Source organism: Sturnira hondurensis, unplaced genomic scaffold, assembly GCF_014824575.4.
Source record: "Sturnira hondurensis isolate 20B ecotype Veracruz unplaced genomic scaffold, ASM1482457v3 Scaffold0004386, whole genome shotgun sequence".
NCBI classification, from domain to species: Eukaryota; Metazoa; Chordata; class Mammalia; order Chiroptera; family Phyllostomidae; genus Sturnira; species Sturnira hondurensis.
Window position 1 is genome coordinate 314,736 of NW_028077017.1, and position 13,859 is coordinate 328,594.

The 13,859-nt window shown below is 46.5% G+C and overlaps 1 protein-coding gene across 1 annotated transcript; it reads left to right on the forward strand.

Annotated features, from left to right (window-relative positions):
* Positions 1-1,075: 1,075 nt before the first annotated feature.
* ZNF331 (zinc finger protein 331) lies at positions 1,076-13,435 on the forward strand. Its single transcript, XM_037045600.1, is given in 4 exon segments — positions 1,076-1,197; positions 9,156-9,248; positions 10,490-10,616; positions 12,011-13,435. Coding segments are annotated over 3 exon segments (1,473 nt in total). The 5' UTR covers positions 1,076-1,197; positions 9,156-9,239; the 3' UTR covers positions 13,348-13,435.
* The last annotated feature ends 424 nt before the right edge of the window (positions 13,436-13,859 follow it).

Here is a 13,859-nt window from a genome sequence, read left to right on the forward strand (position 1 = left end):
ATTTTTAGAAAAATTATCTCTAAGTTTGAACATTCTTACCTCAACAATTGCTCTATCTCTCCCCCCCCCCCAAGATTCCGGCGCCTCCCCTGGACTCACAGTGTCTCTCTACCCGACAGCAAAAACAGCTTTTGACTTCAACAGCTTTCAACTTATTAAAAGGAAAACCCCTTGGCTTCCAAATATAAGTGGTCCATACCACCCTAAGCTTTTATCTTACATTGCTGAAAACAGTTACTTAAAATAGGCAGGAAGCAACCCTATGCCACATTACACCAAAGAAATTCAAACGCTGCCCTGAGCGGTGTGGCTCAGTTGGTTGGGCGTCCTTCTGTAAAGCCAAGTTCGCTGGTTCGATTCCTGGTCTGGACATATGCTTGGGTTGTGGGTTCAGTATCTGGCTGGCCGTACCAGAGGCACAGATCCCTGTTTCTCTCCCTACTCCCTCCCTTCTCCTCTCTCTAAAGAAATAAATAAGTAAAATCTGAAGGAAGAAAGGAGGAAACGAAAGCAACTCAAAAGTATGGCGGATTCCAGTATATAACTGGGCCCTGGCAGTTCAAATCCACGTTGTTTAAGATTCAGCTCTAATTCCAAAGTAACATCACATAGATTTCTAGCTAGCCAATGAAAGGGTCCGAAATGAGTGGTGGAAACAACCAACAACGCAGGACACCCATTTTTTCTTTTGACGAGTCCTTGCTTGACACTGAACTACATTCCCCAGGAGTCGGTGGCAAGTTATCCTTAACCGTGGGCCGAAATTCATATGAAAAATCTGAAGGGCGGGCAGGGTTCCCAGCATTCGTAGATTCTGCAACTCTGTAACGCATACCACACACCCGCACCCGAAAGAATCTGGAGGCACAAGCCTTTTAGGGGGCGTGGCAAGATGCCTCCTGAAGGCGGTGCTTCCAGCTCCGGCGGCTTGAATTGCATTTCCCAGAAGTCTGTGCGCAAAAATTCTGTAGGGCCTCGTAGAGTTGCACGCTGGGCAAGTGAGCCGCCAACTTCCACGTCTGAATTCCCGGATTCTGGACTACATTTCCCAGAGGCCTCTGAGGCACGGCTTCCTTAGGAGCGCTCTCAGTTGCATGCTGGGAGATGCGCTTCCAGCGCGCAGGGTTTTTTAGGCTCTGAGTTAACCTCAGCCTTGCGCCCCCTCGTGACGCCCTGTTGGGTGTTGAGCTCCAAGCGGTAAGTCCTTAGCGTCCCAGGTGGATACCGCCGCGGGATGCCTTGGGGGATGGCGGGGAGCGAGTCGCTCCGAGCGAGGAGGCCTGAAGCGGAGCCTTGGCCTGCGGCTGCGGGAGCGGCGGCAGAGAGGGATGTGCGTGTGATGCGCGCGCGCGCGTGTGTGACAGTGTCAGGGATCAGGCCAGGTCCCCAGGACTGATGTGAGTGCGAGCGTCGGTGAGGGTGACATGCCCTGTCCCCATGTCTGTGACGCACTTGTGCGTGATTACGTGTGGGGGGCGAGGGGGACACGGCCGCGCCGTGACTTGGTGACGCTGCTCTGTCTCAGTTACCTGCGTGTGGACTCTGCGGGGGTGGCAGGGCTGGAATGCGTCTTCGCGGCTGCGAGATGTGCCTTTGCTTCTCTGTGGGGTGGTCAGGGCCGGGCACCGTGACTCTGACGTGGGTGTCGGTGGCTGTGACAGGACCGAGGTGTGTCTCCTAACGGTGCGATTGTTCGGCTGTGACCAGTGCAGGATTGTGCTGGGGTAGTTGGGTGTGTGGCCACGATTGAGTGGGCACCGGTGTGTGCGACAGTGTAACCCGTAGCCGTGATGTCTCTGTGGCCCCTCTGCCTTCGCTTCCCAGCCAGGTGGCCCCTCCTAGATGCAGGCGTCCCAGAGGGAAGTCAGAGCCTGAACCCTGTAATGAAAATGACCAACAAGAAGGGCTCCTAGTCCTGAGACAGCAATTTTAGAACTAAAAGTGCTCTTCATACAGGCTTGAATGACAGAATGGAAAGGCCTCAGGAAAGAGATTCCTGTTTTCCAGGGGAGAGGTCCGTGACTTGGCAGGTGGGGGAAGGGAACAGCTACATGTTTCAAAAGTCAATCGCTAGAGCCTAGTCCCCAGGAATCTCTGAAATACTCAGATCCGAGTTCCCCCTTGCTTCTGGTTGGTTTTAGATGTGATCTTTGGACAGGTGTGGCCTTGGAGATGTGTTCTGAGGTAGTCTGTGCTCCAGAAAGGTCCTGATGTCTCATTCTACCCTTCTGTTTTCCCCAGGCCAGCCATCCTTCAGAAAAAGAGCCCCCAGGAGAGAGGAGAATCCTTACACATCTTAAAAATCAAGGTTCAGTTTTTGTTGTTGTTGTCGTTGTTCAGTAAACGATTTGTTTATAGGGCTTAGGAATATTTGCATTACTTGACTCGAAATGCCCTCCCTAACAGTGACCTATCCCAGTAATTCCTTCGGAAAGGTGTAACAGCCAGCTGTGCAGGTGTAGCCCTCGGGGTACTCCCCACTGACCCACCCTCTCCAGTGAGTACTCACCTCTTGGCCATTTGTTCACACCCCCCTGTATATTCCTCTTTTCTAAGAATCTGATGGTATCGAAATACCACTGGGAGGTTAGTGTTTGCACTTTATTTTAGCGTGTGATTTGGTAAAGAGAATATTTGTTTTTAGGTGGAACCAAACACTAAACATCTTTGGTCTTTGCACGGGCCTGGCGTTGATAGCACAATATAAAAAAAGAAGGTCTGAAGATGAAGTAAAATGCTTCATGGGGCTTTTGAGAGTGAGTTTGAGCAAACGTCTTTGTCATAAAGGCAGGGATTTCTTTCAGTAGTCAATAAATAGAAATGTATTGTATTGAGCCAGGTCTCATTTGAGGTCTCATTTGATATTGGTTATGGGTTCTGGACCTAGAGCCCAGAAGGCTCAACTTTTTCTGGAAAGGGTCGCATATTAAATATTTTTTGTTTTTGGTACGGAGAATTCCCAGGTACCCCGCACCCGATTTCCCCCATTGTTATCAACTTACATTAGTATGAGGCATTAGTTTTAGTGAATGGGCTGATTTCGATACATTATTGTTAACTAGAGTCCATGCTTTAGTCTTCATTTTCCTTAGTTTTTATATAAGCTTCTTCATCTGTTCCAGGATCCCACCCAGGAGACCACGTTACAGTTCATTGTCATGTCTCCTTGGGCTCCTCTTGCCTGTGACAGTTTCTCAGACTTCCCTTGTTTCTGATGACCTTGACAGTTTTAAGAGGTACTGGTCAGGTATTTTGCACAACGCTCCTCCACTGGAATCTGATGTTTTTCCCACAGACTGGGTTTGTGGGTTCGAGGGTACAAGATCACAGACAGAGGGTACAAACTCTCAACAGGATTTATGATTGTTGAGGTTGCCCTTGACCATCTGGCCAAGGTAGCGCTTTGTTAGTTTTCTCCCCTGAAAAGTTACCCCTTTTTCCCTCTTTTCATATCATACTCTTTGGAAGGAAGTCCCTATGTGCAGCTCACACTTAAGGGGTAGAGAATTGTGCCCCCTCCTCCTCCTCCTTTGTTTTTTGATAGTTTGCTTGTGTTTGTACAACCCTTTAAAATTGTAAAACCCATTCTTAGCATCTGGCCCTGCAAAAACAGGCTTTGGGACTGCCGTTTGCCAAAGCTGATCAAGAGTATCGGGGCTCCAGTCCTGTCTCTACCTCTTCTTAGCATTTTGGGCTTTATAAAGGAAGGGTTGAGAGGAGGATGAGCTAACATAGGTGAAGCCCCTTAGAACAGCCCCCAGGGCCTAAGTGTTCAGCGAATCCTGTTTTTGCTCTGCGTTAAGTCTGGTTGTTCTATAGGTCAGGAGCAACATACATATGAAGTTTATTGTGATGAGTACTTGCAAGTTCTTAAAATGAACCAGAGCATAGAAGGGGAATGCTTAGCCCCTAAGGTTCTTCGTTTAATTTCATTTCCCATTTTCCAAGGGAAATTGTAGGCAGACTTTTTAAAAAATATTTATTTATTTTTAGAGAGAGGGGACAGGAAGGAGAAAGAGAGGAAGAGAAACATCAATGTGTGGTTGCCTCTCATGTGTCCCCCACTGGGGACCTGGCCTGTAACCCAGGCATGTGCCCTGACTGGGAATCGAACCTGTGACCCTTTGCTTCACAGGCCCGTGCTCAATCCACTGAGCTACACCAGCCAGGGCTGTAGGCAGACTTATTGCATATGTTTCTAAGCATGGCTCTCGTCCTGGGAAAAAGTCCATAACTTCATGACGTTCACAAGTGTGGACATGTCCCCCCAAATTAGACCCTTGGTCTAACCCACAAACCCTTTGGTTCAGTCTGGTGCTCAATCAACTGAGCTACGCCAGCCAGGGCTAATTTTTTTATCTACTGATTTGAGAAAGAGAGGAAGGGAAGGAGGGAGAGAGAGCAAAAAAAGGAGAGAAACACCAATTTGTTGTTCCATGTAATTATGCATTCATTGGTTTATTTGTATATGTGCCCTGACTGGGGATCGAACCCACAATCTTGGTGTATCAGGATGATGCTCTAACCCATTAAGCTACCTGGCCAGGGTTCAATATGACATTTTGGTTGATTATTCAGTGAAGAAGGAAGGGAGTGGGGCCACTTTTATTGAACATCTTCCCTGTACCGAACACACTTCTGTCTGCTGTGCGCACTCTCCCTAATCAGCCTGCGGACTCGCTTAGCTGCACTGTTTTGCTCAGCATCTGATGGTATTGCTGAGACACACCGAAAGGATGTTCAAGACCAGGGAGGCAATTGGTTTGTCAGCCGTCTTTTCAACACTAGGCCTTGTCTCACTTTCCTTTTACTGCTGTAACATACTGCCACAGATTTAGTGACTTGAAACAGGCACTGATTTGTCATCTTAACAGTCCTAGATGTCAGAAGTCCTGAATGGGTCTTGCCTGGCTAAAACCAAGGTGTTGGTAAGGCTGCTTTCCTTCTGTGAGGCTCCAGGGGGCACTCTTTCCCTGCCTTTCCCAGTTTCCCAAGGCTGCCCAAGTTCTTGGAATTATAGCCCATTTCTCAGTCTTCAAAGGTCTTCTAAGCTGGCAAGGACAAGTCAAGACGTCTCAGGCCACATCACTCTTAACTTGACTCTTTCATCAGATCTTTCTCTACTCTGATATCCCTTGCCTACTCTTATGGACTCTCGCAATGACATTGGACCCACTTGGATAATTTTGGGTACTCTTCCTATCTTAAGGTCAGCTGATGAATGACTTTAAGTCTGTCTGTGACCTAACTCCCCTTTGCTGTGTAAAGCAACATAGTCACAGTTTCCAGAAATAGGACATGGACATCTTGGGACACAGTTATTCTGTCGAACACGGGCGTATGCATTTAACTTTCCCTTAATGACTACAATATACTACACCCCCCATAACTGTGGGGATTTTTTTCTTTGTTAATTTTCTTTTGAATTTGCGACTGTCTTACATTATATTTCTTATAATGGGATTACTGCAGGCCTACTGCAAAAAATATTTCAATTTCCTAAGGAGCTCATAAGGAAGAAACTCGAAATTACCCATGACCATATCGTCCAGAGAAAATGACTATTGATATTATGGTATGTATGTTTCCAGTCTTCCACTTCTGCCCTAAGCATATGTGTATGATTTTGTTTCGAGAGCACTGAATTCTGCTAATTGGTCGTGTAAATGAGCCAAAGACTCTCTAGATCTCAGTCTGTGAAAGGAATCCACTTCAGCCATGGGTCACATTATACCTTTATGAGTGTGTGGGGAGGGGAGAGGCGTGCCAGCAATCCCTTTCTTGCTTTGAAAACATCTCCCAAGCCCTGGCTGGTGTGGCTCAGTGGATTGAGTGCCAGCCTGTGAACCAAAGGGCGCCAGTTCAATTCCCAGTCAGGGCACATGCCTGGGTTGCAGGCCAGGTCCCCAGTTGGGGGTATGTGAGAGGCAACTACACATTGACATTTCTCTCCCTCTCTTTCTCCTTCCTTTCCCCTCTCTCTAAAATATGTATAATAAAATATTTAAAATGTTCACATAAATCTCCCATATTACACATAGGACAAGACTTAGGTAGTCAGTGATGTTCTCATTTTGGCATCTAATGGTCTCAATTTGACATTGTTTCAGTTTAGATTCTTTCAACTGAATTTTTTTAATTTTTTAAAGATTTTTAAAATTTATTTTTCTTTAGAGAGGAAGGGAAGGAGAGAAGGAGAGAAATATCAATATATGGTTGCTTCTTGTGAGTCCCCTGCTGGGAACTGGCCTGCAACCCAGGCATGTGCCCAGACTGGGAATCGAACCGCGATCGTGTGGTTTGCAGGCCCGAGCTCAATCCCCTGAGCTACACCGGCCAGGGCTCAACTGAATTTTTGATGCAAGATTGTAGTTCTCCCTCTTTACTGGTGGGGAGGGAACATTTCCTTTTTGTGTATCTCAGACTTTTTTCTTCTTTGCTAATATTGTTAATTTAAAAGAGTTTCACTCTTAAGAGTCTCTGAAAGTGTTTAGTTAGCATCGATTATATACACATATTTTTTTGACACAGCAGGCTTAAATTTCAAAAATGGGTTGAGGAGTGTTGACATTATTGATCTTCAATAATAATAGCTCACTTGTATTACATGATTATTACGTATTATTGTATTTTATAAGATTCTGTTCTTAATAGTTGAGACAGGCACACCCAGTAGCTACAGTCTTTACCCCAGTCTTACCTGTAGGGGAACAGATACTCTGAGGTCACTTACTGTCAGGACTAAGAGTCACATTCTGAAAGTCAGACCACAGGACCTGTGTTCTTAATTTCACCGAGACCTCTCCCCCCACATTATACATGCCTTTTCTTTTCTTTTTTTTAAAATTTTTCCTAGTATTTATTTATCTTTAGAGGGGAAAGGAAGGAGAGAGAGAGAGAGAGAAACATCAGTGCATGGTTGCCTCTGGTGTGTCCCCCACCGGGAACTGGCCCGCAACCCAGGCATGTGCCCCGACCAGGAATCGAACCGCGATTGTGTGGTTCGCAGGCCCGTGCTCAATCCACTGAGCTACACCAGCCAGGGCACGCATGCCTTTTCAAACCTGCCTTCTTCGCTTGGTGGTTCATCTTAGATTCCTCTCTCAATTAACAAAAGTCAGTATCATTATGAATAAATATCGGCCATTATAGCAGACCGTATTTATTTATGCTGCCCTTTACTGTGAGATATTTATATTTTTACCTTTTCATTTCTTAAAAATAACTGGAAAATCTGAATAAAATTGATGGAGTGTATCAATCTCAACATCTTGGTTGTTATATTATACTGCAGTTTTGCTACATAGTACCATTGGGGTAAACTGCTAGAGGTACACAGGATCCTTTTGTATTATTTCTTAAAACTGCACATGCATCTATAGTTACTTCGATTTTTTTAAAAACTGTCCCGTAAACAAATTCTCTAAAATATTCATGTGCATCTACGTGGGTATTATTACAGCTTCTTCCTTGGAATACATTCCAAAAAGTGGAATTTTGAGTCAAAAATCTGCAATATGAGTGACCCTGTGGTAATAGTATTTGGAATGACTGAAATGACAAAGTGGTGTGTCCATTGCCTGTCACCCAGCAAGGAAGGGAAACCGTGAATGGAAGAAGCACAAGGCAGCCGGTGGTCAGGGCCTGGAACTCAACATCAAAGGGTTTGCCCAGGTCCCCAAGGCCACACCACCTGGTTCAGTGATTCTCTGGATGGACTTGGAATTCAACCCACAGCCATACTCATGGCTAAGATTTATTACGGTGAAAGGGTCCAAAGGATACACAGCAAAGACCCCAGAGGGAAAGGCACCCAGGAAACATTGGGAGGAAACCGGCCCGCAAGGTCACGGGACATGGTTAATGCCTCCGCCATGGAGTTCCGACAGCGCACACAGATGTGGTGTTGTCTACCAGAAGCTCACAGTCTGGGAGCCCCGGGTTTATCTGGCATCAGTCACGTAGGCACCCTCGGCCTAGCATCTACCAAAGTTCCACAAGCGACAGCCCCTGTTACCAGGGAGGGCTGGGGTCACTGGAGGTCCAGCCAAGGAGCAATCTTGGGAGCAGGCTGAAGGAGAGCAGTTTCAGACCCGCTGTGTTACCTCACTTTTGTATATAACTTTCCAGGATGTTTCCTTCCATTCCTCTGTTTCTCTCTTTTTTTTATTAAGATTTTATTTATTTATGTATCTTTAGATGGGAAGGAGAGAGGGAGAGAAACATCAATGTGTGGTTGCCTTTCATGCGTCCCCTGCTGGGAGTTGGCCTGCAGGAAACCTGGCCTGCAACCCAGGCATGTGCCCTGACTGGGAATCGAACCTCGATCCTCTGGTTCGAAGGCCTGTGCTCAACCCACTGAGCTACACCAGCCAAGGCTCTATTTCTCTTTTTATGTCTCTCTTTCCGTTGATGTCTTATGGGTGGTTTGTCAGTATCTGTGTGTTTGTCTCTATGTGTGTATTCATATATGTTATATATAAACATATCGTGTTGTGTATGTATATGTATTTTTACATAGGGGATACATTATATATAATGTATCGTCTGGTATTGGTACCCTGATTTTCCTACTGACAATATATCTGAAACATTTTTCATGTCTGAGTATTTCTTCCAACTTAGCAGGGAGTAATCACTAACATCAGTGTTTTGCATGGATGTTTGCATGTGTCTACGCAGTCAGCTTTTCTGATGCAGAGCACTGACGTTGCCTGGGCATTGCCTTCTCCTCCCCGTCCACCTACCATGCCCTGACCTGCATCACCCTATCTAGAGGCCAGAAAGATTCAAGTTTGGATGATGCAGCCCCTCCTGACCCTGGATGGTGAGACCAGGGGACACTGAGCACCCTAAACACACCCACTCAGGTCCACCTCACAACCCTCACTGCCCAGAGCTAGTCCTACGGGGAGGTTTGAGGGTGCAGCCTCTACCCAACACCACCCTCAGTTTTAACACCAAGTGTAGGTTTGGGAGGGTTTTTTCTTCCCAGAACCCCTTTAGTCTGTTCCAGATGTGTGGTGTTTATGTGTGGGTGTTGGAAAAGGAGCTGGGGGTTCTCTGGAAGCAAAGGTGGAGGAGCACAAAGGCTGCAGTCAGTCACTTTGGGAACTAAGGTGCCCTTACGTCAGTGCCTCTCTCTCCTCAGCTAGCTCTGGCTTCTCTGGATTCCCTGGATGCTGTGCCTTCGGTAAAGAAAACTCCTACACAACCAATCAGTTCTGGATTCTAAAACTATGGCCCGCGTAAGTGTGTATTTCTCTTTCCTCCTTTGAAATGTGATGTTCGAGTCCTGTGGCCGTTTTTACGAATTATCCAGAAGCCTCCTGCCCAAGCAAGTCCCATCTCAATGCCTACTTCCCACTTTGCCCTGTTCCAGTGAACAGTGGTGCCGTGTCGCCCCGTGCCCAGCTGCGTGGCTAATGTTCACACATTGTGGAGCTGATTCCTCAGTATCCCCCTTGTGCTCCGTTTTTTGTCAAGAGGAATATTGGAGCAATGGAGGAAGCAAGTCTTTTGAAAGAAAGATTTGAACCAGATCTACGGTTTGATTAGTTAGAGATGCTGGACCCATCTGCCCACAGGAGAAAACAAAAAGTCTGCACTTATCTTTTTTCCAGGCAGATAAGAGGGAATATTCCTCTTCGCTGGTCTGGGGCTTAGTGTGTGGCAGCTGCCCGAGCTTTGTGAGGCTTTAGAATCAGATAGCGCTGTGATTCCCCCGATGGGCTCATCGATCACAGTCTTGCCAGGGAACCTGAGAGGTCAGTGTTGTTAAACCAGACTGCCAGACCTCTGTGTGCTTCGCTATCATCTGATACCAGTGTCTCCTAAATCAGGACCCAAGGAGGGGCGGGGGCGGGAGTGGTCACAGGTAAGATCATCCAGGACAGAGAAAGAGATGGTCATACGCTCCCAGAGTTGGGGAGAACCTTAGTCCTCTGTCCAACCTAAGTGTATTCTCTAACTGTAACAATTAGGGTCTAATTCGTCCTTATGATGGAGTAAAAAAATGTCATCACAGAGGAACACTGCTTAAAAGATAACCTGGCCAATGATGAACTCGATGCTGGAAAACATTCAAACATGCAAACCCTGTTTTCAAAGAAAAAAGATTTTATATGACATTTCTGAAACAAAACCATAGGAATTATCTTCTTTCCCCTTAAAGGGCAAAGGATGCCACAGGAATGCTCACCGGCTGAGAATGTGTGGGGGTGTGAGGCAGGCACGTGGCAGGCTCTGTGCTTGTGAGTGGGGGCATCTGGGGTGTCTCATCCGTGCTCTGGCAGGGGGGGTGCGTGGGACTCTCTTCAGTGACGTGCAGGGATTCTGCTGGTCTCAGTCCTTCCTTACTGTCCATAGCACAGGCTTTCGGTCTATGCGCTGCATTGCTCTGCCCAGAGCATAGGCCTTGCTCTCCTCTCCTTTCCTCTCCTTCCTCTTCCAGAAACCATACCCTTTCATTTCGTCATTGTGTTTGCAGCGTCTGGTGACATTCTCAGATGTGGCCATAGATTTCTCTCAGGAGGAGTGGGCCTGCCTGGACTCGACGCAGAGGGACCTGTACTGGGATGTGATGTTGGAGAACTACAGTAACTTGGTCTCCCTGGGTGAGTTGCCTGCGTCATATGACTTAGACGCTGCCCCCTGGAATGCCAGCTCTCTCCGTTGTGAACTTTAGGACCGTCTTGCAAGAAACAAGTTGAATCTTCTTCCTGTTCCTGGGAATGCTTTGAGCTTTGTCAAGTTGAAAGTGGGTATACACACCTTTCCCCTGTCAGCCATCAGTGATCTTCCCACCTTTTTGTCAGGCCTTCCTGCAGTTACCACTCTCTTCAGGAACACAGGGTGAATTACAATTGTGGGGTATTTCTTTCACAACCACCTCCAAAGAAACCAAGCTTCATACTGTGATACTATGTTAATGCCCAAATTACCTGTGGTTCTTCGGGGTGACTTGGTTTTCTCTAGTAAAGCAGCCTCTATGTCTGCTGGGGAAGTGGACTGAGCAAATAGTTCATGTAAAAGCAAAGTGAGCATGAAGTGAGCAAAAAGTGTGTGTGTGTGTGCAAACACATTTTATTTCATCCTCACAAATTTATGAGATAAACACTGCGATTAAGTCTGATTTGTAGGTGGAGGTAAGAATTCTGGCCCTGCTCTGGCTGGTGTGGCTCAGTGGATCGAGCACTGGCCTGCCAATCTAAAGGTCGATAGTTCAATTCCCAGTCAGGGCACATGCCTGGGTTGCTGGCCAGGTCCTAGGTGGGGGCTTGAGAGAGGCAGCCGATCAGTGTTTCTCTCCCTCTTTTTCTCCCTCTCTCCCTCTTTCACCCTCTCTCCCTACCTCCAAAAATAAAAAAAATAAAATCTTTAAAAGGAAAAGAATTCCGGTCTAGAATCCATACCGTCAACTACTATGTTCTACCTGCCTCCAGGTAGCACGCCTTCAGCACTTTAAAATAAGACCTTTTCCTTATCTGTGTGGTTCACCTGTTTGTTCTCCATCCCTTTCTCTTCTTTCAGTCTTCAATGTTTTTTCATTAAACATTGTGGTGTCAGACATGGACTTTACCTTTTAACAAAGGTCTAGGTGATTCATGTTTATTCTACTAGAGAAGTTTCATTTCTACTAGAGAAGCTTTTCAGGTGTAGCTAGGTTTATTTGTTTGTTTTGTTTCCCTTAAAAGGAGAGAAAAATATGCACTTTTTCCTCCCCCCAGATTTGGAGTCACCGTATGAGACGAGGAATTTACCTACAGAAAAGGGCACTTACGAAATACGTTTTTCCAGATGGAACCCAGATGGGAAGAGTAAATCCCTTGGCCTTGACTGGATGTGTGAAGGTGGGTTGGAAGGAGCACAGGGCCCTCGGGAGGGCTATTTCAACCCAATGAAAACCAGCTGTGCAAAAAAGCCCCCTGGGAGAGAAAATCCCTCTATGANTGTTTGTTTTGTTTTCCTTAAAAGGAGAGAAAAAATATGCACTTTTTCCTCCCCCCAGATTTGGAGTCACCGTATGAGACAAGGAATTTACCTACAGAAAAGGGCACTTACGAAATACGTTTTTCCAGATGGAACCCAGATGGGAAGAGTAAATCCCTTGGCCTTGACTGGATGTGTGAAGGTGGGTTGGAAGGAGCACAGGGCCCTCGGGAGGGCTATTTCAACCCAATGAAAACCAGCTGTGCAAAAAAGCCCCCTGGGAGAGAAAATCCCTCTATGAGACCACACCAGAGACCTCACAACAGGGAGAATTCCTATGAATGTAAGGAATGTGGGAAGGCCTTTAGTCGTGGCTATCAGCTGACTCAGCATCAGAAAATTCACACCGGCGAGAAACCCTACGAGTGTAAAGAATGTAAAAAGGCCTTCCGTTGGGGTAACCAACTGACTCAGCATCAGAAAATTCACACTGGGGAGAAACCCTACGCGTGTAAGGACTGTGGGAAGGCCTTTCGGTGGGGCTCGAGCCTCGTTATTCACAAGCGCATTCATACGGGCGAGAAGCCCTATGAGTGTCGAGACTGTGGGAAGGCGTTCCGACGTGGCGATGAACTCACTCAACATCAGAGGTTTCACACGGGCGAGAAAGACTATGAATGCAAAGACTGTGGGAAGACCTTCAGCCGCGTGTATAAACTAATTCAGCACAAGAGAATCCACAGCGGCGACAAGCCCTATGAATGTCAAGACTGTGGGAAGGCCTTCATCTGTGGCTCCAGCCTTGCTCAACATAAAAGAATTCATACGGGTGAAAAGCCCTACGAATGTCAAGAATGTGGGAAGGCCTTCACACGCGTCAATTACCTTACTCAGCATCAGAAAATTCACACTGGTGAGAAGCCTCATGAATGTAAGGAGTGTGGGAAGGCCTTTCGTTGGGGTTCCAGCCTTGTTAAGCACGAGAGAATCCATACAGGTGAGAAGCCATATAAATGCACAGAATGTGGGAAAGGCTTTAACTGTGGCTACCACCTTACTCAGCACGAGAGAATTCACACTGGTGAGACGCCTTATAAGTGTAAGGAGTGTGGAAAGGCCTTTATTTATGGGTCAAGCCTTGTAAAACATGAGAGAATTCATACGGGGGAGAAACCCTACGAGTGTAAAGAGTGTGGCAAGGCCTTTAGTCACGGCCATCAACTTACACAGCATCAGAAAGTCCACAGCAGTGAGAAACCCCATGAGTGTAAGGAAGTTGGGGAGGCCTGTAACCCTGTAAGTCATTTCAGAGCACAGCAGAGAATTCACACTGTCAGCAAACCTTTTGAATACAAAGAATGTCCGTAGGTCTCTAAGGAGCATTCATTCCTTCCACAACATGAGGGAGATTCGTGATATGATTTAACATCAGAAAGTCTTCCCTGGTCTCTCTTCTGCTTAGAGAATATGAGGGTAGCCATGCTAGAAGCAGATTTTGAGACTGGAGAGAGATCGCTTTTCCTTCTTGGTCAGAACACACTCAGTGTAGGCACCTTTTTTTTACTGGATGGGTTTAATAGATGCATCAAAACTTTCCAGTACCTTTCAGTCTCATTTCGGATTCATTCTTGGGAACAACATACACACAAAAGCCTTTCATCACGGTACATACCCTGCCTACCAGTTATCATGACCATCCCGCCTCTTGACTCCCTGTGAGACACTCGGAAAAGCAGCTGTTACCCCTCGCTGTGCACTGTTTGTGAAACGGGGTCATCACACCTACCCAGTACTGCTGTTGTGACTGAATGAGTTTGGTATGTGTAAACTCCTTGAAGGTGTATCTGGAATATTGTGTCAGCTCAATAAATATTAGCTGTTGTCATTCTTACCATTGGTGTTGCTGTCAGTGAATTATTACAAGACCA